Genomic DNA, 22023 nt, shown 5'->3' with positions numbered 1-22023 from the left:
GGGGGCCCTGGACAATGTCGGGGGGACTTGGCTTTGGAGCCCTCAGAAGGGGCGGGGCCTTGGGTGAAAGGGGCAGGGCCCACAGCAGAAGGGGCGGGGCTCGGAACAACCAGCCCTCAGCACTGCCCAGACCACACCACACAGGGCTCCAACGGCAGCGTACTGCATCCCAGGCCCTATTAAATCACCAGCCTGGGTACAACCGCCCCCTTTGCCCCCTCCATCGGTGGCCCTGACTCTGGGCCTTCAGACAGCAGGCGTCAAAGTAGTTTTGTCTGGGTTGTACAGCCAGAGGCTGGGAGTCTGGACTGCAGGGATCCATTCCTAGCGCTGCCCCGGCTTGTGGGTTTTTCCAACAAGCTGCTCCTCCTTCCTGGGTCCGAGTTGCCTCATCTGCAAAATTCGTTACCCACAGCAAATTCTCCACCATGCATGCGGTTTGGGGGCAGCCAGCCTCCCCAGTTCCTAGGTTCAGGAGTAAGCGTACATCCTGTGGCTGTGTAGGGTCTTTTACCAGTGAAAGAGCCTTCCACAGTCGTATCCTTCTTCATCTCTTATTTATTAACAACTATCGGGGAAAAAAAATGCACCAGCTGGGAACACAATGCTCACCACTCCCAATAAAACAGATGAATGTGTTTTGATGGCCTGGCAGGATCGGGTCCATCGGGATGTCCACTCTCTGCACAGCATCATGGGCATAGGGTGGAGGTCTGGCAGCTCCGATTTCAGAGCTGTGTCCTGCAGTGGCTTCCCAACAAACTTGAATTATGACAAAGCCTGGAATTGCAGAGACCAGCTTCTTAAATTCGCCCTCTTGTGGCTCCCTCGTGTAAACACACCTGAACCCGGCTTCATTTATCCCAGCAAACGCCCATCCAGGAAAGACAACCGCCTCGACCGGGTGGTTTTCCTTCCCTGTCATCGGACTCCCGTGCAAAGGGAGAGGGGCGCACGAGGACGTGAAAATCTCATCTCCCAATTCACACGCGACCGGGCCCCGTGAGAGAAAGACGCCTGCGCCAGCCAGCAGGGGTCACCACCCTTCCACTTTGGGTTTGCCAAAGGTGCCCATTTGTTTAGTGTTCGTGTCTCTGAGCTGCTGCAGCTGCCTCTGGCCGCGGCGGAGGAGATACTCGATGTACAGAACGTTCGTGCGGGGGATGCCGGCGTTCTTCCGGAACTCGGCCTGGATCCGAGGCAAGAAGCCCGGCTTCCCCTTGCCGGCTCGCAGGAACTGTCGGTACAAGCTCAAGACGTGCCTCTGGAGCTGGCTATGCCGAGCCATGGTGGAGCTGGGAGAGCCGCTCCGGGCATGTGGGGGAGCCGGGACAGGAGGACCAGGGCTGCAAGTGAACATGGGCGGAGATATTAGATCAGCCTGTTCAGTTCCATCTCCGTCCCACAGGCCCTTGTGTGACCCCTTCAGGGCACTTTTCACCCTAGCCGGCCGGGGTGTACATCCACTTCGCTAATGACCCAGCAGTGCTGCAGTGAGACGGCTCTAGACAAGGCCAGATGAATCTTCTGCAGAGCCCTCTCCTGGGCTGTGCCCCACTTGGCCCCCCTTCCCTCCCCTCCCCCTCTCTGCCCCCCTGAGGCCCCATGTTCTATTTTTCCTTTTCCAGCCGGGGCAGAATATATTTTGTTCCATGCACCGAGGCAAACGCAGACGTGCACCACCAGTCAAATCACAGGCTGCCGGCTGTGGGAGCTCTGCTAAGCAGGGGGGCAGCATGTGACTCTCTCCTGGGCAGCGGCCCCAGCAGTGAGCTTCTAGGGAATGCTGCTGAGACCCTGGGGCCGGCCCTTGGGAAAATGGCAGCTCAGTAAAATTGCATTTTGGGGCTTCACACTGAGTTCCCTGTTGTACCTCCCCACCCCTGTACACCCAGCCTGTGCCCCCTTCACCCCAGTCCTGCACCCTCACTCCTACACTGCGCCCCTAATCCCTACACTGTGCTGCCTTCACCCCAACCCTCGCCCCTCCCATCTGTGCCCCAGCCTTGCACTGTGCCCCCTTCATCCCTCATCTCTCCACCTCCCTCCTGCGCCCACGCTGGGAGACTGATTTCGAAGCATGGAGACCCTGGCATTGCTGTTGCTCAGAGCCGGCCACGGGGGGCTCCCCAGGGAGCCGGGGGACTCAAAAAGGGGTGAGGCTGCAAGGCTGGAGCGGAAGGGCTGGAGGATGAGGGAGCTAGTTGCTAGAAACAGAGGCAGGACTAGGAAGCTGGGATATAACATAGAGTGGCGGGTGCAGGGTGTGTGTGTGTTTTCTGTCTTAGAAGCAGGGAAGCAGATACTCCAGCCATGCTCTTGCCATCAAACGACCTGAAGCAGCTCAAAGCACTTTAAAAAAGGAAATAGTCTCACTGAAATGCAGCCACCTCTAGGGTGGAGCGCACAGCCTGTGCTCTGCCCAGCAGCACTGCCCCAGGGATTAGAACAGGGAGTAAGGAAAAAAAAAAATAGCAACCTTGTGTTCAGCTGAAACTGGAGGCTGAGGGGTCAGAGGATCAAGGAGGGGATCTGGCAAGGACACAAGTGGAAATAACTCTGTAACAGATGGGACCCAGCCAAGAGCTCCGAGTTACTCACCACAAAACACTCGTCACTAAAATCCCCCACCAGGACTTACCCGACTTTTACGTGCACAGGGCCAGTTCCAGCAGTGGTCGGCAAGGGACAGGAAACCATCCGCACAGCCCGAGCTGGAAAGCACATTTTTATTTATCTTTTTTTTTTTAGAAGAAAACATTTATGGCGAATGCCCTGCCTGAAACACACCATCTGGGGGCACCCACCCCGCAACACACACCTGGCACAAGAGCCAGGGGCCCAGCCACCCAACCCCAGGCAGGCAGTGACCCCCTGTGCCAGGAGAGGGGTCTGTACTCAGTCCTGGCAGCATCCCAGCGACTAGCTAGTGGGGACCAGAGGGTAGAGCAGATGGGTGCTGGGAGGGACAGGTGGGACTGATGGTTGGATGGGAGGGACTGGAGTGTGTGCCAGAGGCAGACTCTGGCTGGGAACCATTTATCTACATCCTGCAAACAGGCAGCTCCCAGTAGCTGGCGAGATCGTGCTAGGAGGCAGGGGCAGTTCACAAAGCCTTTCCCCACACCTGCAGCAGCGCTCAAAGAACACGGACCCCACAGTCTGTCCACCCTGAGGAGTGCAAGGGGAGTAGGTGAGAAGCCCACCTGGGGCTCCCATTGGGCTGCGAGCTGCATCCGGCCTGCAGACTGTATTTTGTCCACCCTTCAGGAAAGCTGTATGTTTTCCCTTGACATATGCATATGAAAGATTTTGTATGCAGTATCATACATGACCATCAAAATGCTGCAAGAATGCTCACACCTGCTACTGCACAGGCAAACTCAAGCATGGAGCTGCGTGGGATTATTCTAGGGCAAGAGATCAGGCTGGCTGGTACAAGGCTGTGTCCATAAGGGCCCAGCCACACAGCAGCCTTTTCCCAGCCCCTGTGCTCCCTCCCCAGCCAGCCAAACCCCTGTGACTCTGTAGAACTGTCCCCTGCCATGGAAGGAGCAGCCAACCCCAAGTCAAACTTGAATTTAGCAGTTGAAGGGTTACCTCCAAGGAGTTTCAGCACCAGAAATGGATTTGATGCACGTTAGCCCCAGCACAAGTCAGGACAGAGGTGGAGATGGCTCCTTTATTTGGGCAATGGAGAGATGAGCCCTGTTAAAAAATTCTGAGACACATAATGACCAGAGAACAAAACCAGGAGAGCCAGAGAGAGAGAGACAATCCCAGCAGAGAGGCGATAAACCTCTAATGCCTGAAACAAGTCACCTTCATTTCTTCTCCACCCAACTTTGTGCTATAATCCCCCCACCCCATCCTGCAGGTATTTGGCCACACACAACACGGCATCTGCTGACACTATTCACTGACTACGTCAGTGATAGAGAACTAAGCCCCAGCACAGGCTACAATAAACCCTCAATTTAACAGGCTAATGGGGGGAGGGGCGTCCGTTGAACTCAAAAGTCCGTTAGATACGAGGGTTCCCTGCTCACACCCCCTGCCAGGTTCCCTCCCCCAAACGCCAGCGACTCGCCCAAGCCAATGCTGTTGGAGGAGCCGCCAGGGGCCCACCACACCCCCGGAGGAGCAGCCAAGTGTGCTTGCTAGCAAGGGTGGGGTGGGTACACAAATGCCATCTGCCCCACACGTGCCCCATCCCTGGTGGGAGGAGCACATGGAAGCATCAGTGGAGGTGGTCCAGCCTGCGGTGGTGGGTTCAGCAGTGACAGCTTCAGTGGCATGCGTAAGCCGCCTTACTTTTCTTGTAGGTGGGGGGGATTTAGGATTTTATTGGCCCCAATTAAGCATACTTGGGGAACAATAGAGGGGCTGGTGGACATCCCAAAGTCTGTTAAATCAGGGTCTGTAAGCTTGAGAGGTTACTGTAACAGTAGAGACGGCGTTATCTGGGGTCAGTAAGATCCTGGACTAAGCACTGGCTGTCCCCAGTTCCCATCCCTGAGGCTGACGCCACATGGCACTCCCACCTGCTTTCCCACCAGTCCCCTGCACTGCTCCTTGCCCCCTTTCCTGTTGGATCCTTTCAGGGGATCAAGGCTTTTCCGGGGTGTGGGGGGGCAGGAGAGATGCTCAGGGGACTGGGGGGCCGGGGGCAGCATGCTCACAATCCAGGAGCAACCCTGAGACTCAAGACTGGCCCAGGAAACGACAGATTTCTGCACTGGCTCGAAACAAGCCACGACTCCGTCCCCTGGGGTTTGTTATTGTAGGGTCGCACTGAAGCAGGGCCTGGCACCAGCAGTGACTCCTAGGCCAGGTGAACTCGTGTCCTGAGAACCATACACGTGTCCGGCCCCCGCCCCCTGCAAGGCTGGCTCAGAGCCCGGCCCGGTCCGGCCTGACGCCCGGCCCCCCTGCACGGCTGGGTCAGATCCCGGTCCGGACCCCCCTACCTGCCCGGAGTCCCCCAGGCCCGCGGCGGCAGCTGCTCCAGCCGGCTCAGAACGCAGACACCAGCAACCTTAGCCCTGACTTCCCATTGGCCGCAGGGACCCGAAGGGCGGGCACAGAACGGGAAAGCTCCGCCATTAGAGGACCACGTGTATGACTCCACGTGGTGAGGGGAGGGGTTGTGGGTAGATGTTGGGGGTAGGCTCGGAACAGTTTCAGTAGCGGGTGATTAGCCCGGGAAAGGCTGGTCTGTTAGGGCATCGGCGGGCACCTCGTTATGTTTGTGCATAGGGTTAGTGCAGTTAATTACACAGGCCCCTAAGCAGGAACTTTTATAGGGGGTGTTTTTTTTTGTAAACGTGGCCCACCCTCCCCTCACAGCAGGCCCTGCCCCCCCCACCCTGGCTTGCCACCGACCCTGGTCCCTCCACTTGTAATATAACCATAAAAGTTTTATAGAAGTTACCTTCTGGAATCTTGCTATAATAGCAACAGTGAAAAACAATATTCCAAAATAGTCCAGTGTGTGTGAAAGCCCCACACACCCAAACTGCCTGCCTGGAGTCCCCCAGACTTGGCAGCAAGAGAAACAGAAGGTGCAGAAAAAACAGAAGTAACAGAAGAAGAAACATAACCAGATGTGGAAGCAGCAGAATCACAAGTAGCAAAAGCAGCAGTTAAAAGCAACAAAACAAAACCAACCCCCCCGCCCCCCAAGCAGAAGCCGAAGCTGCAGTAGTGACGTTAGAAAAAGCAGATGGCTTTGGTTTTAATGGACAGGAGGGGGAAGAATACCTTGGTTAGGGTGTGGGCAGAGGTTTGCCTCCATGCATCCTCTCCAGACCTCACCATGCAGTGCTCTGTCATGCCCTCCTGGCTGGACGGGCTCTGCTTCTCCATCTTGTCTCCAATACTCCTCCTAATGCATCCTAGAATGATGATGGTTTTTGGGGGGCACAGTATGACAGTAAACTCTGTCTTAACCACATTCTGTCATGCGGAACTCTCAAATAACCAGCATTTTAACCATAAGTAACTTTTAGGTACAGAAACTCAGCCACTCTGCGCTAGACAGGGAAAGATGGAAGGAAATAGTGAAGGAGGCATCTGACACTAACGGGTGCTGAGTCCATGCTTCTTGTGGATGATGATGAAATTTTAGATACATTTTCCATAAGTACTGTGTACTGAAAATTAATACAATTAAGTACAAGAAATACAGTCTAAGTTTACCCTGCACATATCTTTCTTTGTTTCTTCATATCTATTCTTGTTTTTCTTTAGTGTTATGCATTGCTAGGTATATCTCTCTATTATCCAGAATATCTGGCAACCTCCTGGTCTGGGGGCTGCTGGATATGAAAAGAATTTACTCTGCCTTGTATTTAGTTTGTGATCCACTGTAACCTCCAGAACCTTTTCTGCATTAATCCTTGCTAGGCAAATAAGTGGGAGAGTTAATATTTTTTAGCCAGCCGGTAAGAGACACGAGCTTTTGAGCTACACAGACGTAAGGATCCAAGGCCTGGCTCCCACATCTGCAGAGCAACGTGCTACCAGCAGGAATCACTGTGGAGAATAGGTGCCGCAGGAAGTACCATGCAGGACACCCAGAATGACAGTAACCTAGAGCCCTCTGATTGGCCATGTTCTCCTATTTAACTCCTGGTGTTGTCCCTGAAGTTGTCTGGGCAATCACAGAGATGTGGGCTGCATTGTCAGGCTTGGTCACTGACTCCAGCCTGAGTGACTTTTGCTGTCTGATTCTAGTCTTGTTCTACCTTTGATCTCTACCCCCAACCTGAGTCTGATCCTGACTCTTGGTTACAGGACCTGACCTGTGACTCCTGTCATCGGTGGGCAGACCTCAGCCCAGCTGTGACTACTAAGCCATGCCCACTTATACCCCAGGTCCTTATAATGGAGCTCCTCCTCAGGCAAGGGAAAGGAACTCAGTGTCACAGATAAATACAAGCAAACAGTTTAGCATAAGTATCAGAGGGGTCACCATGTTAGTCTGTATCTGCAAAAACAAGACGTCCTGGGGCACCATATAGACTAACCAACATTTTGGAGCATACATGTTTGTGGGCAAAGACCCACTTGGTCAGATGCAAGAGTGGGGAAGAGTTTAGCAGAAGTCACTAGCACCTATTTTACCAGGCCTTTCAAATTGAAGTGGCTTGTTGGACGCTTCCCAGACATTAATTTCCTATTTTTATGTGTGCAACTGATTGCTCCTTCTTACTTGTATCCTTTTTGAATTTTATGCCATGTATTTCAGACTGTTTGGATTTTGTGGTACCCAACAGCAACCAAATGAGTCAGGTGTTTGGTGGAATCAAGAGTCTTCAAACCTTCAATTCAACGATTATTTATTCAATTTGTACAAAGGAAGATCCCAGGCACAAAATCATTCACAGCCCTGGAGAGAGCAGCCCCTCCTCTTGATATTAGTTTTTCACAACAGGCTGCGGAAAAAAACTCTACTCAAGTCAGTACAATCTAAAAGTTCATCGGACAGTGGCTTGTTTCTACTGCTTCATGTGACTCACGCGGAAATGTAAGCACAATATTTTCATTCCAATTCATTTATTTGATAATAACCACATTTTCAGAAGTGGTCTCTGTGATATTTGTGCATGTTTTTGTAAGTAAGTAGTTTTTAAGTGAAGTTTCCTTCTCTGAGCTGTGTGCCTGCTTGAAAACACAGAAGAACTCTTGCTGGCTGTAATTGGACAAATGGCAGATTGCTGGTTCTGCAGTTTCCCTCTATGTTCAGCTGATAGCAGGATTAGTCAGTCTCACCCGGAAGGGACTGTAAATGTACCAGTAAAATCTCCAAACCAGCCTGGGTCCTCAGATACCTCACCTACAGCTCTGGCCCTCTGTTACACTGACTCAAAGCACCAGCTGCTGACCAGCCCCAGTGAGGTCACTAGAACTCCCCACACGCAGCTGTGGGGAATGGGGGTATCTGACCCAAAGTCGCAGAGGCAGGGGCCTGTCACAGGGGATAAGGAGCCTGTGAACTGCCAGGGTGGCTGTCAGGGCAGAGCTCTGTCACTGCAGCTTTCACAGCCCTGGAGCAGTGACAAACTAACATGGAGGCCTCTCCGAGACTTAAAGTTGAGAGTGATACAGGTTGAATCTCTCTAGTCTGGCCCTCTTTGGGCCGGCAACAGCTGTGGTCTGGCATGATTTCACATAGCCAAATGTTCACTGTGACAGAGTGAGGCCAGGGGAGAAAGGGAAACAAGAGGGAAAAAGCCGGGCTATTTTGAGCTGGCAATCAGAGTGGGGGCAGCTGGGGAGGAGCCTGCCTTTACTCAAATGGGGCCAGCTGGTCCCACTTAAGACTGCCTTTAAAAACCCACCAGAGGAAGGCCAGGAGAAGCAGGTGGGAATCTCTCTAGAGCTAAGCACAGATCAAAGCGTGGAGGTCCTCAACATGTTGAAACAACACATGCTCAGGGTACCAGTTTGGATGGGAAAAATGACCTCCTGCCAACTGCCTCTCTGATGGCTTTGCTGTCTTCTTCCATGTGTCCTTCCAGATCAGGGACCACTCCAAGAAAGAAAAAGAGAAACCAAAGACTGCCGTCTATCAACCTGACCCACTGCAAATCTGAGAGCTTGCGGCATGTTGCCTGAGCAAACCATCCCGATGCGCAGTAAGAAAAACAAAGATGGTAGGCAACCAGCTTGGCTTAGCAGGGAAATCCTTGGTGAGCTTAAACTCAAAAACGATGAATACAAGAAGTGGAAACTTGGATGGATGACTAAGCAGGAGAATAAATATATTGCTCAAGAACGCAGGGGTGTAATCAGGAAGATGAAAGCACAAATGGCACTTCAGCTAGCAAGGAATGTGAAAGGCAACAAAGGTTTCTACAGGCGTGTTAACAATAAGAGGGTGATTAGGAAAGGTGTGGGGCCCTGGCCGTGTCTACACTAGCCCCAAACTTCGAAAGGGCCAAGCAAATGGCCATTTCGAAGTTTACTAATGAAGCGCTGAAATGCATATTCAGCGCTTCATTAGCATGAGGGCGGCCGTGGTGCTTTGAAATTGACACGGCTCGCGGCTGCGTGGCTCGTCCCAACGGGACTCCTTTTCGAAAGGACCCTGCCTACTTTGAAGTCCCCTTATTCCCATGAGCAGATGGGAATAAGGGGACTTCGAAGTAAGCGGGGTCCTTTCGAAAAGGAGCCGCGCGGCCGTGAGCCGCATCAATTTCGAAGCACCACAGCCGCCCGCATACTAATGAAGCACTGAATACGCATTTCAGCGCTTCATTAGTAAACTTCGAAATGGCCATTTGTGTGGCCATTTCAAAGTTTGGGGCTAGTGTAGACGTAGACCCTTACTGGAGGAGTGAGGTAACCTAGTGACAGATGATAAGGGAAAAACTGAAGTACTCTGATTTTTCTGCTTCTGTCTTAACAGACAGGATCAGCTCCCAGACCACCCCACTAGGCAGTGCACTATGGGAATGAGGCGGGCAGCCCTCAGCACGGGAAAGAACAGGTTAAGATCCGTTTAGGAAAGCTAGAAATACACAAAGCCATGAATCTAGATTTAATTCATCCAGGAGTACTAAGAGAATAAGCAAATGTCATTGCAGAGTCTTTGAAAACTCGTGGAAAGTGGGAGATTGGAAAAAAGCAAATCTAGTACCCATCTTTGAAAAAAGGAAAGAAGGACAACACAGGGAACTATAGACTAGTCAACCTTACTTCAGCTTCCTGGGAAAAATCATAGTGGAGATCCTCAAAGAATCCATTCTGAAGCACTTGGAAGATATTTGGACACTTAGGCGATGTCTACACTAGAGGGATTTGTCATCAGAAGTTTGTCAGAAGGTATCTTGTGGAAAACTTCTGTCAACAAGTTGTATCCAGACCGCAGAGCGGATCATAAGAGCAATCTGCTCTGTTGACAGAGAGTAGCTGGACGCCCGGCCACTCTATAGGCATAATGACCCCCCAGAAGCCCAGCAGACAGGGTTGCCTGATGTCCCAGAGCCTTTATTGTTGACAGAAGGCCCCACAGAACATCCAGACCAGTGTTTTGTCAACAGATCTCTGTTAACAATGGCGGTCTTCCTCATGTCAAGCAGGGTACAGCGTTTGACAAATGTGTTGCATTCAAGTGCCCTTGGGAATCTGAATGCTCTGTGGGTTTGGTCGACAAAACAGTGGTTTTACCAACAAATCCCTCTAGTCTAGACATAGTCTAAATGTTACAGACATGGGACAAGTGGAATTTACAGAGGGGCCTCCTTAAGACACTAAACTGCTGTTGACTTTCAAAGATCTTTGAGACAGATGCTTTTGTAAAACCTGTTGGGCACCTCAGTAGCTTTACAATCCTGGCACCAGGTCTATAAGCCCGGAAGCAGAGGCAAACTCAGAAGTCTCTCTGTGGGTCAGTGTGTTAGCATGAGATATGCAAGAAAAGAACAAAACAGCATGGCTCAGCCTCTGGGAGACCATGCTGACAGGTGCCTTTCGGAGATAGAGGTTATCGGGGGCAGACACTGTCCAGCTCCTGTCTCCCAGGGGAAAGATGCATGCTACCAGACAAAGAAACGCTACTGGAGAAAAAACAATGAGAAGTCCTGTGCCACCTTAGAGACTAACAGATACTGGAGAGGGAAGGTGTGATCTGTGCTGATCTCAGTGATATGATTGAGGCTGGAAGGGTTGAAACAGGCAGGCAGGTGCTGACACCCCCCCCCCCACCCTCAGCTGTCCAAATGTCACTCCTAACTGTCATGGAACCTTCAGCGCCCAACATTCCACCAGGGCTCCTTCACGCCCCCAGCAACGTTCCAACTGCCACAGAACCTTCAGCGCCCAACATTCCACCAGAGCTCCTTCACGCCCCCACCAACGTTCCAACTGCCATCGCACTTTCAGGACCCAACCTTGCACTCAACAGGAAGCCCAACGGTCTCTTCTAACTACCAAGGAGCCTCTGGAGTACCTACAGCCATCCAGCACCTGCCCATCCCCACCCTCCCATCAGCTCCAACGCCACAGCGCCCTCAGGGCTCATCATCTCACCTGACAGCGGCTGCCCTTCGCCCACCGTCCCCTCCAACTGGCGCACACCCTCTGGGGCACCCTCTTCCTCCTTTACGCTCCTCCCTCCCGTTGCCAAGCAACGTGCAAGGCCGAATGTTTCATTTGACAGCTTCCCCACCCCCTTCCCGCGACGTTCGCCCTACCTGCCTCTGCTCGCCCCACTGCCCAAGGACTACGAATCCCAGAATGCAATTCTCCCCCACGGGCGCCGGCGGTAATGACCCCTCCCTCCCGCCTGAGGGCGGGCCGCCATTCCCGCGACTGACGGCATGGATAGCCTATCAAAAGGGTGTTTCTCCTTCGGAAGGGGGCGAGGCTACTGTGAGTGACAGGTCCGATGGCCTCTCCTTAGCATCTTCCCTGCTGGGGGCGGTGTGTCTATGAGTGACAGGCCGGATAGCCTATGGCCGTTGGGACTCCTTTCTCGTCCCGTCTGGCGTAGGGGCTGGGCGGGGCTCCAGGCAGAGTCCGCCATGGGCTGGTGGGTGCGAGCCGTGGGGCGCTTCCTGCGAGGGGTGGCCGGGCGCGGGCCCCGCCGGGGACCCCGGAGCCTCTCGGGCCGGCCCCCGCACTCCTCCCCGCCGCCGGCCCCCCCGGTGTCGGAGCTGGATAAGGCGGACGCTTGGCTGCTCAGGAAGGCGCATGAGACGGGTCAGCGCGGGGAGAAGGGTCCTGTGTTGCGGGGGGGGGCGGCTGAGGTGGGGGTTGCTTGGGGGAAGGGGCTGTAGGGGAGGGGGAGGGTGGAAGGCGGCCGTGGGAGGAGTTGTGGGGAGGGGGAGGAAGGAACCATATTGGGGGGGCTGTGGGGAGGGGGATGGATGAAGGCGACCGTGGGGGGGCTGTGGGGAGGGGGAAGGGGGCTTGGGGAGGGGGAGAGAGAGAGACTATGGTGTGGGGGCTGTGGGGAGGGCAAAGGGGGCTGTGGTGCTGGTGGTCTGTGGGCAGAGGGGCGGGGGTAAGGGGGCTGTGGTGGGGGTTGCTGGTGGGGAAAGGGCTGTGGAGGGTTGGGGTGGGGGAAGGGACCTGTGACACATGGGGTGGCTTTGGGGATGGAGAAAGGGACCATGGTGTGGGGGTTGTGGGGGGAGCTTTGGGGAAGGGGGCATTGTTGGGGGCTGTGGGGAAGGGAAAAGGAGCCATGGTGTGGTAGAGTCTGTGGGGGAGGTCTGGTGGGGAGGGGGCTCTCGTTGCAGGAGGAGGCCTCACGTGGTGGGCTGTGCATTAGGAAGGCCAGTGGTGTTTTGGAAGCGTGGGGGAGGCTGGGAGGCTTTAGGGGGGTGTTGGGGGTCATCAGAGGAGTGGGGCCAGGATGGGAGACCATGTGGGTAATGGGGACTGGGCCTAAGGGGCCTTGGGGCAGCACAATGTGGTGACATTGGCACAAGTGGATCAATGAAGAGTACCACAGTGGAGGGGCTGGCATGGGTTGGTAGATAGTCAGTCCATGGTGTGATGTAGTCTGAGGCACTGTGAAGTCTGGGCTACTGCCCCTTGAGAGGTGAAGGGGTATGTGAATGGGGTGGGGAAGGCAGGGCACCGTGCAGCTTAAGGGCTTGGTTGATGGCAGAGGGTGCAGTGGAGGCTGGCATGGGGGATAGTGCAACGTGTGGAGTAGTGGGGATGGAGCCGTGCGGAGTTGCAGTGGCCTGATGACAGGGATAGGGTCGGGAACCAGGGTTCCCTGTAAGCTGTGCACTTGGGCAGCTGCTCGGAAGAGATTCAGGTCCCGCCCAGCTGATTAGCACAGCACCCACAGTGGGCAGCATGTGTTTCTCCTGGTGGTGCACATCCACACATGTTGGTGGATGTAACAAAACTTTGTCTGCCCACAGATGGGGAGAAAAAATAGAACAGTGTCAGGAACTCTTGGCAGCAGCATGGGTGGGAGAAGCCTGTAACGGTTGGTGTGGGGAGATGGTTTGGGGATAGTGCAGTGATGAGGTTGTCATTAAGGCTGGGAGGGCATAATGTGGTACATCGACAAAGCATGTGGGATGAGGTGGTGCAGCTGCGGATGTTGGTGTCACTTCACCTCCCTGCTAAAATGCATCCCCTTTGGGGAATAGGGTGCTCTTTAACAGCCATGCAGTGACGCCACATAGCAGCTTGGGACAGGAGGTCAGAAAGAATCCCTTACCCACTACAGCATAATCAAAGAGCATAATGTAATTGTCCCAGTTGGGCTGCTCCTCCTGACACTCATGAGATGTGGTTTTAACTACTACTGCTAGCCATGATGCTGGCTCTATTTTATCTAAAAAAAGCCCCACCTCCCCTTGCAACATGTTGGGCCATCTAAGTCAGTAATGAGACAAGAATGAGGGCACTTGTCGTTCCATCACTGTTACTGTGCTGTATGCTTTGCCTTTGCATCATGCTCAGGCGTTTTGATAAGCACTGACTCAAAGGGAAGAGACATCTCCTCACTGAATCGTTGGTGCATGTTTCAGCATGTGGGCTTGGATACTTCCCACCTCTCTGTACTATGCCCTGCTTAAACAGTACAACCCAAGATAATGCAACTACCTGTTAACTTGATAGGCTGATAAACAGAACAGGGAAGATGGATTGTAATGGAATGAAACCAGCACCAGAGGCCCATGTTTTAACCTTTGTTAAAGATGAGCAGAAAATACGGTTGCCTATTTCACATAGGTCAGACGGACTGTCATTCAAAAGCATCTCTCTGGAATTCATATGCAGGTGGCAGAGGTCTGAAAAACTGCAGGACCATGTGGAGGTTGGACGCTGTGGAGTCTGGCAGTTGTTTGTGTTCCCATGTTGTAATTATGGAAGGGGTAAACATGCTGTAGACAAACATCCAAGGCTGTGACAGTTAATCTTTCAAAGAATTTGCTTTCCCAATATAACGGTTCCTCGTGTCCTCTCTACCACAACAGGTAGCAGGATAAATGAAATAACAAATGGCTGAAGAAGAGGAAACTCTAGCTTTCTCCTGTTCTCTACTCAGGTTTCCTGTCCTGGTTTCGCAATGGCTTGCTGGCAACTGGCATTGGAGTAATTTCTTATGTTCAGAGTGACATGGGACGAGAGGCAGCTTATGGTAAGTAACTCACACTATAAAAGGGAAGATTTAACTGGTGCAATGTCTAGCTCAAAAGTACTATTGTTATGAGGTTAGTCAATCCATCACGGAAATGTTGCTTTTCGTAACTTAGGTCAGTTTGCTTATGCCCTGTTATACAATTGCGAATCCCAGAGGTGGCCAGAACTCAGTGGTAGGTGAAATGATCCAGTCTACTGTGTACAAAGTTAACACATTTCATAAAACACAACTGCGTGGTTATAGCAGCTGCTTTATGTACCTATAAGATTGAGGAAGGTTTATGACCTATGCTATCAGGTGATTAGATGAGATGACCAGTGGTCCCTTCTAACACTAATCTGTTCCTAATTTGTTATAAAGCTCCTACAAAAGTGTTATATTGATCTTTAACCAATAGATTGTAAGGGCTGATAGGATTATTTGTGTATTATATATTTTATAGAGTTTTGTTTAATTAAGAACTTCTCCTAAATAGCAAGAGCTAGGACCACCACATTTGGGATACAACTTACTCTTATCGTAATTTAAAGTAACATAGGGGTTTGGTTGTACCAGGAAGACTGGATGTTCCTGAAATGGGATTGATTCTCATAAAACTGAATCAGGAAATCAAGTAGAATCCTCAAAACTGACAGCCAATCAAATGTGCTCTCTGCATGCCATGTACCCTGGGAGGAGGAGGGGCTTCATGTGTTGCCCATGCCCCCAGCACAATCTTGCAGCTACCATTAGCTGAAAACTGGCCTATGGGAGCTGCCTGGGCAGTGTGCAGAGGGCCCCCTTTCTCCCCCTCCCAAAGGACACACAGTGTACTGCGAGCCCGACCCCTGCAGCCAGCTGTTTTGGGTGGCATGCGGGGATGCAGCAAGCAGGTAACCTGCCTGAGGGTCCCACTGGGCTGCTGGCTGGGAGCTGCCTCAAGTAAGCACCTCCTGGGCAGTGCCTTCATCTGGCACTCTGCGCCCTCCTGCACCCCAACTACCTTCTCCAGGTCGTAGCCCAAATCCTCTGCACCCTTCCTACACCCCTCCAAGTTAAAATCAATCCCCTCTTGCATCTGTCCCAGGTCACACTTTGTCCTCCTTCAGGTCACAGCCCAACCCCCTCCCAGACCCTGCATCCCTTCCTGCAACCCAATCCCTTGCCCTAGGTCACAGCCCCCTCCTGCCTAGGTCACAGCCCAAACCCCTTCACCCTCTCCAATATCCCTCCTGCATGTCAGAATTTCTGGTCTGTAGCCACACCCATCCCTCTCCCAGACTCACCTGCCCCAGGTCACAACCCTCTTCACCCAAACTCCCTCTGACACCATCCTCCTTCCTGTCCCTCAGTCTCCTATGCAGATTTCCCTTCTACACCCAACCTCCACCCCAGACCGGATATGTCCTCCATTAATATCATGGAAGAGTGTGGCCTTTGACTACTTACCAGAGCTTGGAGGGGGCCCTCTGCCATCAAAAATTATTGTCCACCCCTGTGATAGACTCTGATGGCTCCTGTTCTGTAGAAATGAAATGGTCTATAAAAGACCTCTGAATGGCCAGTACAGAACACATATAGGCCTGAGAGTCATGTATGTATCCAGCATGCAAAGCTTAGCCCATAAGTCTCTGAGTACAGTAGACCCCAGACTTATGTGGAGGTTGTGTTCTCCCAACCCCTGAGTAAGTCAAATTTCCCATGCAGTGTGGGGGAGCTAGGAAACTGTGAGGGCCTCAGTGCTGGTCAGTTTCCTGGATGCAGCAAGTAGAGGGCTGTCTGGGACCAGGCGGCAGCCTGGGTCCTGGCTCTCTTCCGCTGGTGGGAGCAGGTAAACCAACCAGCACATCGCTGGTCAGTTTCCTGGCTCCTGCCGTTGGTGGAGAGCTGAGAACCGGGCTGCTGCCTTGTTCCCAGCTCCCTGCCATGCTGAGAGCCAGGTGCAGTTGCCCGCCCAGCTTCTCCCAGCTGGGGGGAAGCCAGGAGAAATCCACCCCGCTGCAGCTGTCTGCCTTTCTGGTTTCCCTAACTGGGGGAACCAGGTGGGCAGACAGCCATGGAGCAGTTTCGAGTTGCGCTTAACTCGCGTTAATGCAAATTAACCGCAGCTTGAACTTGCACACTAGGTTTACTGTAACAGTCTTGAGCAATTCACTTAGCTCCTATATCACTTAGTTTCTCAGTATGTAAAATGGTGATAATACCCCAGTGTAATACACCTGGGGAGAGCCCTTGAGAAGATGCAGGCTGTGGCTGTTGGGAGTTACGGAGTTTGTTCTCTTAGGTTATGCTTGTTTGCTCTGTGCCCCATGAAAGCTTTTATGAAATGAGGAAGCCGTTAGGAGATATGCTAAAATGGCAGCAAACTGACCTTTCTGCCCTGGAAAGACATAATTATAATGTGTATAAATGCGCTGGGCTTTAGGCGTTAGAATAGCAGTTACAGCTTCCCTAAGACAGGATTTCATGGACAATATAAAAATATGTGGGGAGTGGGGGTGAGTGTATAATATGGCTGTCTGTAATAGTGCGACTGTATGAAACTAATTTGCTTGTTCTCATTGGGCTAGAATCTTGAAATCTGAGGCATTCACAAGAGGAAAAATGCCAGATTTGATTTACATCAGAGGTCATTGATCTCCCCATTTACAGAAGTCGTGTTTCTTTTGTGAGGCCCATCATTTGGAGAAATTAAGGTTGTCTTGTTTTGTCAGGCTGCTGGGACCTCAGCCAAAGATTTGTCAGAGGAATGACAAGATCCAGTGTTGATGACCATGTCTGTGGGAAGGGTGGGACTGCTGTAAGTGTGTAAAACATACACACTAGGATCACACCAGAAACTAGGAATCATCATTTGACTCCGAGCCCTTTGTTAATGACACAGTGACCTTACCGAGCGGATCCCCAAACACGATACGAGCTCAGACCTGCCTTCTTTCTGTGACAGGCGTTCTCTCTCTCAGGCCTCCTGGGATCTGTTCTTGATTTTGCTGAATGATACCTTGGGTAGGTCACTTCCCTTCTCTTGGCCTGCTTCCCCATTTTCAAAATGGGAATAAGACAGTCTCCTCTCCTGAGTGCTGAAAGATGTGATACGTGTTTTCATAAAGCACCTGAGATCCTTGAAAAGTGCTATACCAGTGATGTCCAAAAGGAAATCCACCAATTTCCACATGTCCCGCCCCCTCCAACCAGGCACCCTCCCCCAACCATGGTAACTCACTGAAGTTGCCACGCTGGAACTGAGCCACCCAGCCCCAAGAGCTGCATGGCACCCGAGCGAGCCACACAGCATCTGAGGAGCTGCCGTGCCACTGTGCAGCCCCCGAGCCAGCCATGCGGCTCCTGAGGGGCCACCCCTGCGCGAGCCTCCAAGCTGCTGTGCCAGCCCCAAGCAGCATTTGCCAGAATAGACTTTCCCATTTGCCACGTAATGGGGAGCGTATTGGACATTGCGGTGCTATATAACTGCAAAGTATTTGTCAGTCCTCTGAACTCACCTTGCTTTTTGTGTTCACTGATGCCACGTGCCTTCTAATTCCTTGTGAAAGAAGCAATGTGATGACACGAATGGCTGACCAGAATAGACGAATCTGCTAGGAAGAAGAATCTTGCTGCTTTCTTCTGCCCGCTGTCAACGTAGCAGAGGAGGGAGAGGAAGGGCAAGAGTAATATGTGACAGACTTTGAATTGGGCTTGTTTAGTCTGGAAAAAAGAAGATTGAGGGGGGACATGATAGTGGTTTTTAGTTATCTAAAAGGGTGTCATAAGGAGGAGGGAGAAAACTTGTTCGTCTTGGCCTCTGAGGATAGAACAAGAAGCAAGGGACTTAAACTGCAGCAAGGGAGGTTTAGGTTGGACATAAGTGAAAAAGTTCCTAAATGTCAGGGTGGTCAAACAGTGGAATAAATTGCCAAGGGAGGTTGTGGAATCTCCATCTCTGGAGTTATTTTAGAAGAGGTTAGATAAATGTCTATCAGTGATTGTCTACACAGTACTTGGTCCTGCCATGACGGCAGGGGGCTGGACTCAATGACCTCTCAAGGTCCCATCCAGTCCTAGCATTCTGATTCTGTGGATGTGGTTATTTTAAAGCTTGCCACAGTGTGGCGCAATGGTTCTACAAAACTGAAGAGAGAGAAATTGCATTTGTAAGTTAAGTTGTGGGTTTCTAGTGGAGCTGTCTCCAGCCGAAGGGTTCTTGACTTCTAAGACAGGAAGTTCAGGCCAACTTTTAGCTCTTGTGCTGTTCTTAAAAACGGGCCTAGTCTGTTTGGTTGCAGTGAAAGCCATTTGGGCTTTTGATTTCTTGCATTGTTTGCAACTCAGCCTTAGGCAGCAAAGATTAACAGAGATTCTGTGGCAGAGTTCGGAAGAAAACCCATGAATCCTGGGGCCAATTGTATGCTTTAACCATCCTTCCTCCCTGTCAAGAAACCAGTCTTCAGAACAATGTGTACAAAGTTGTTTTCCTTAAACCCTAACTCCAAGTGGAGGAATAATAGGGAAGAACTGGCATTGTGGCAACCAGCAGAATTATGCTTCATACAGTTGTTGCTTGCAGTGTTCTAGGACATCTTACTTGGTTTGTGTGGATGGGGATTTATTAAGACCACCCCCTAAAGCAGTGGTGGTCAACCTGTGGCGCCCTGGACCCTCAGCTGTCTCCCTACCCATGTGCACCGGGGCACTGGAGGCCCACACTTCCTAAGCCTCCCTTTCTGCACTTTCAGAGCGACTTGAATCAGGCTCTGACCCTGCTCCTCCCCTTCCCTCCCAGAACTGGAATTTGGCAAATCAGCTGTTGATGGCATTCCAGCTCTGAGAGAGAAGGGGAGGAGCAGGTAAGTGCGGGACTCTGGTGTGTGAGAGGTATGGGGGGAAGGGAGCACACATGGGGGCTGCTGTGGCCCACCCATTATTCCTGGTTGCCCATCCCTGCCATAGGGAGTCTGGAACAATTTTACAATGCAGTCAGTCCCTATCTACACAAGCTAGAGAAACCCTCCTGGCAGTGGTCGTGCACAATGTGTGTCATAACTAGCCTGGCACTGATTCTATTATAAAGTGAGGGAACAGTGTAGAGGTTAGGGGATTAAGCTAGGACTTGGGAGAGTTCAATCCCCTGTTCTGCCACAGACTTTCTATACAGCCTGGGCCACATCCCTTATTCCCCCTGTGTTTCTTACCCCATTGTACAGATGGGGATCTTAGCACTTCCCTGCTTCACAAGGGTGTTACAAGAACAAATGCATTAAGGACCGTGAGGTGCTTGGATATTTCCCATCGAGCGTTTGGTAAAGCACCCTTGTGCCAGATGCCTGGATAGATTTCATTCTCTGTTTCTGCTCTAGGTTTCTTCATCCTCGGTGGGATTTGTGTCTCTTATGGCAGCGCCTCCTACCTCGTCAGCCTCTTCCTCCTCCGCCGCACCATGATGTTTTCTTTCTCCACGGCCCTGCTGAACAGTGCAGCAGTCACAACGGTGGCACTCTTCTGGCTGTTTGCCATTTCCCTCTACATTGGTCGCCTGGAGGTTGAGATCATACAGGATGACAGTAGCGATGAGTACCAGGACATAAAAAAGGATGATGGGAAATCGGACGAGTAACAGTCACTCAGTGGACTGAGTTTTAATGCAATAGATACAGCGCCCTCGGGCTGTCCTGCTGACAGCATCAAAAGGCTGCATAAAAGGGTGGCTTTATTGTAAATAAGAGGCTGTGTTGGCTGCTTAATATTTATTTAACATATTCCAGATTGGCGATGGGAATTAGCAGTAGAAAAAATTGGATCAGCCACAGGAAATATGGCAGCAGGAGGCTCTTCTGTGATAGCAAATGGATTGGTGGGACGGCCTCCCAGGTGGGAGCTTGCGTTGATGTTGAACTGGCTCTCTGATGCTTGCAAAAAGTTGGCTCTCCTTTGCGGTCCTGTGCGCCTGTCTCCCACATGCAATCCTTGCGCCTGTTCTGCCAGGGATGCAGAAGCTGGAAATTTGAAGCCAGATTCAGCTGATTTTTTTTTTTTTCCCCTAGAAACGTTGAATCACCACAATGTCCCATGGAGCTTGAGCCTGCTGCTCTGGTTTGCGTTGTAAAGTTGTCATATCACACTGATGTTACCCACTGTGCCTCTCGCACACCTGTTTTACATCCAGATCAGTTAATGTTTGTATTAAAAACACCAAAACCGAACTGCTCTCTTCCCGTGTCTGAATGAAACGTGCAATCGGGGGCAACTTTGCTTTCTCACCCTGCCCATGTCTACTTGCAGAAGGGACTGGATTACGTTGTTATGCAGGTTGAATTTCCATTGATGTCCGTGAGTTTTGTTTTCATACAGCCAATGGGGTCAGGCCTTCATGTGTGCTGCCAGTTTTATGCTATTGCCTCAAAAGATCAACAGTGGTAGCTTTGTTTTAAAGTTGTTGCTGTTGAACTGGAAGGCATCTGCACCGCATTGTACTTTGGTGATTTGAGCATAGGCCTGTGAATTAGGAGAATACGTTCTAGTCCTACTCTTGCTATGGCTTTGTTCAGGTCACTTATTGCCCTTTGCCTCAGCTTGCCTGTCTGTAAAGTGGAATGTAATTGCCTCATTTCGATTTGTAGAACGTATTTGAGTCTCCATTGGGAGGAGCTAAGGATAGGCAAATGTATTTATTTTATAAAACTGCTTACACAGTACAGTTTAGATGCAGTCCTTTGGGCTCCTGGCAAGTTATCGTTGTGACTTATGAGCCGCGTCTACACGTGCACACTACTTCGCAGTAGCGGTACTAACTTCGAAATAGCGCCCGTCACGGCTACACGCGCCTGGCGCTATTTCGAAGTTAACTTCGACGTTAGGCAGCGAGACGTCGAAGCTGCTAACCCCATGAGGGGATGGGAATAGCGCCCTACTTCGATGTTCAACGTCGAAGTAGGGACCGTGTAGTCGTTGCGCGTCCCGCAACTTCGAAATAGCGGGGTCCGCCATGGCGACCATCAGCTGAGGGGTTGAGAGACGCTCTCTCTCCAGCCCCTGCGGGGCTCTATGGTCACCGTGGGCAGCAGCCCTTAGCCCAGGGCTTCTGGCTGCTGCTGCGGCAGCTGGGGATCCATGCTGCAGGCACAGGGTCTGCAGCCAGTTGTCAGCTCTGTGTATCTTGTGTTGTTTAGTGCAACTGTGTCTGGGAGGGGCCCTTTAAGGGAGCGGCTTGCTGTTGAGTCCGCCCTGTGACCCTGTCTGCAGCTGTGCCTGGCACCCTCATTTCGATGTGTGCTACTTTGGCATGTAGACGTTCCCTCGCAGCACCTATTTCGATGTGGTGCCGCGCAACGTCGAAGTTGAATATTGACGTTGCCAGCCCTGGAGGACGTGTAGACGTTACTCATCGAAATAGCCTATTTCGATGTTGCTACATCGAAATAAGCTATTTCGATGTAGGCTTCACGTGTAGACGTAGCCATGGTGTTTGAAACTATGGCAGTGTCCTGGAGAAGGCCATGTTTACACAATGATGGGTACATGTAAGTGGAAATGACGCCTTGGCTTGCTGGCAATAAGGTCACCTATCAGCGCAGATAAAGGGCGGGAAATGTGACATGACCTATGAGAAACCTTGCTGGGTTGTGGCTGCATTTGTTCTCCTCCCCCAAACAGTGCGACGTTCCCTTCTCCCAGTAGTTCATTTTCACGGGTCTGAGCAATGACCGTTTGCCATGTTGTTTGTTTGAAATCCCCGCTGTATCTTCTACACACGTTGCAAATTCAGGCATATTGGGTGTGTCTATCCTGGGGGGGATCTCCCCAGGCTGCTTGTGTTGGTTTTGGGGTCAGAATTTCCAGGCATTGCAAAGTAAGTATTTTCCCAACACAAATCTTGGGATAGCAGCTTTTACTGAGTGCTATCAACCCCCAGCCAAAAGATGTGA

The 22023-nt window shown here is 51.6% G+C and overlaps 2 protein-coding genes and 1 non-coding gene across 8 annotated transcripts; 1 reads left to right on the top strand and 2 right to left on the bottom strand.

Annotated features, from left to right (window-relative positions):
• Window positions 1–6: 6 nt before the first annotated feature.
• Window positions 7–11097, bottom strand: LOC142024518 (succinate dehydrogenase assembly factor 1, mitochondrial-like). 6 transcript variants are annotated; one of them, XM_075016589.1, is made up of 5 exons: window positions 11038–11097; window positions 5764–5897; window positions 3601–3708; window positions 2642–2714; window positions 7–1346 (listed from the first exon to the last, which is right to left on the bottom strand). In XM_075016589.1, exons 4-5 carry the CDS (start codon window positions 2698–2700, stop codon window positions 1037–1039), a joined length of 369 nt encoding a protein of 122 aa, XP_074872690.1. In that variant the 5' UTR covers window positions 2701–2714; window positions 3601–3708; window positions 5764–5897; window positions 11038–11097; the 3' UTR covers window positions 7–1036. The 6 variants fall into 6 exon arrangements, with proteins under 6 accessions (XP_074872690.1, XP_074872692.1, XP_074872689.1 ...); XM_075016591.1 differs by having other exon boundaries at window positions 3601–3680; XM_075016588.1 differs by lacking the exons at window positions 5764–5897; window positions 11038–11097 and adding an exon at window positions 4971–5039 and having other exon boundaries at window positions 3601–3680.
• On the bottom strand, window positions 3311–3490 carry LOC142025368 (small Cajal body-specific RNA 16). Its single transcript, XR_012648638.1, has one exon.
• Window positions 11098–11530: 433 nt separating the features above from the next.
• Window positions 11531–20295, top strand: TMEM160 (transmembrane protein 160). Its single transcript, XM_075016585.1, has 3 exons — window positions 11531–11709; window positions 14030–14122; window positions 19459–20295. The coding sequence occupies exons 1-3, from the start codon at window positions 11532–11534 to the stop codon at window positions 19713–19715; spliced, it is 528 nt and encodes a 175-aa protein (XP_074872686.1). The 5' UTR covers window position 11531; the 3' UTR covers window positions 19716–20295.
• Window positions 20296–22023: the final 1728 nt, after the last annotated feature.

Source organism: Carettochelys insculpta, chromosome 22 (assembly GCF_033958435.1).
Source record: "Carettochelys insculpta isolate YL-2023 chromosome 22, ASM3395843v1, whole genome shotgun sequence".
In the NCBI taxonomy this organism is placed as follows: domain Eukaryota; kingdom Metazoa; phylum Chordata; order Testudines; family Carettochelyidae; genus Carettochelys; species Carettochelys insculpta.
Note: the sequence above shows the minus strand (reverse complement) of the source record. Positions and strands in the feature narration are given on the sequence as shown.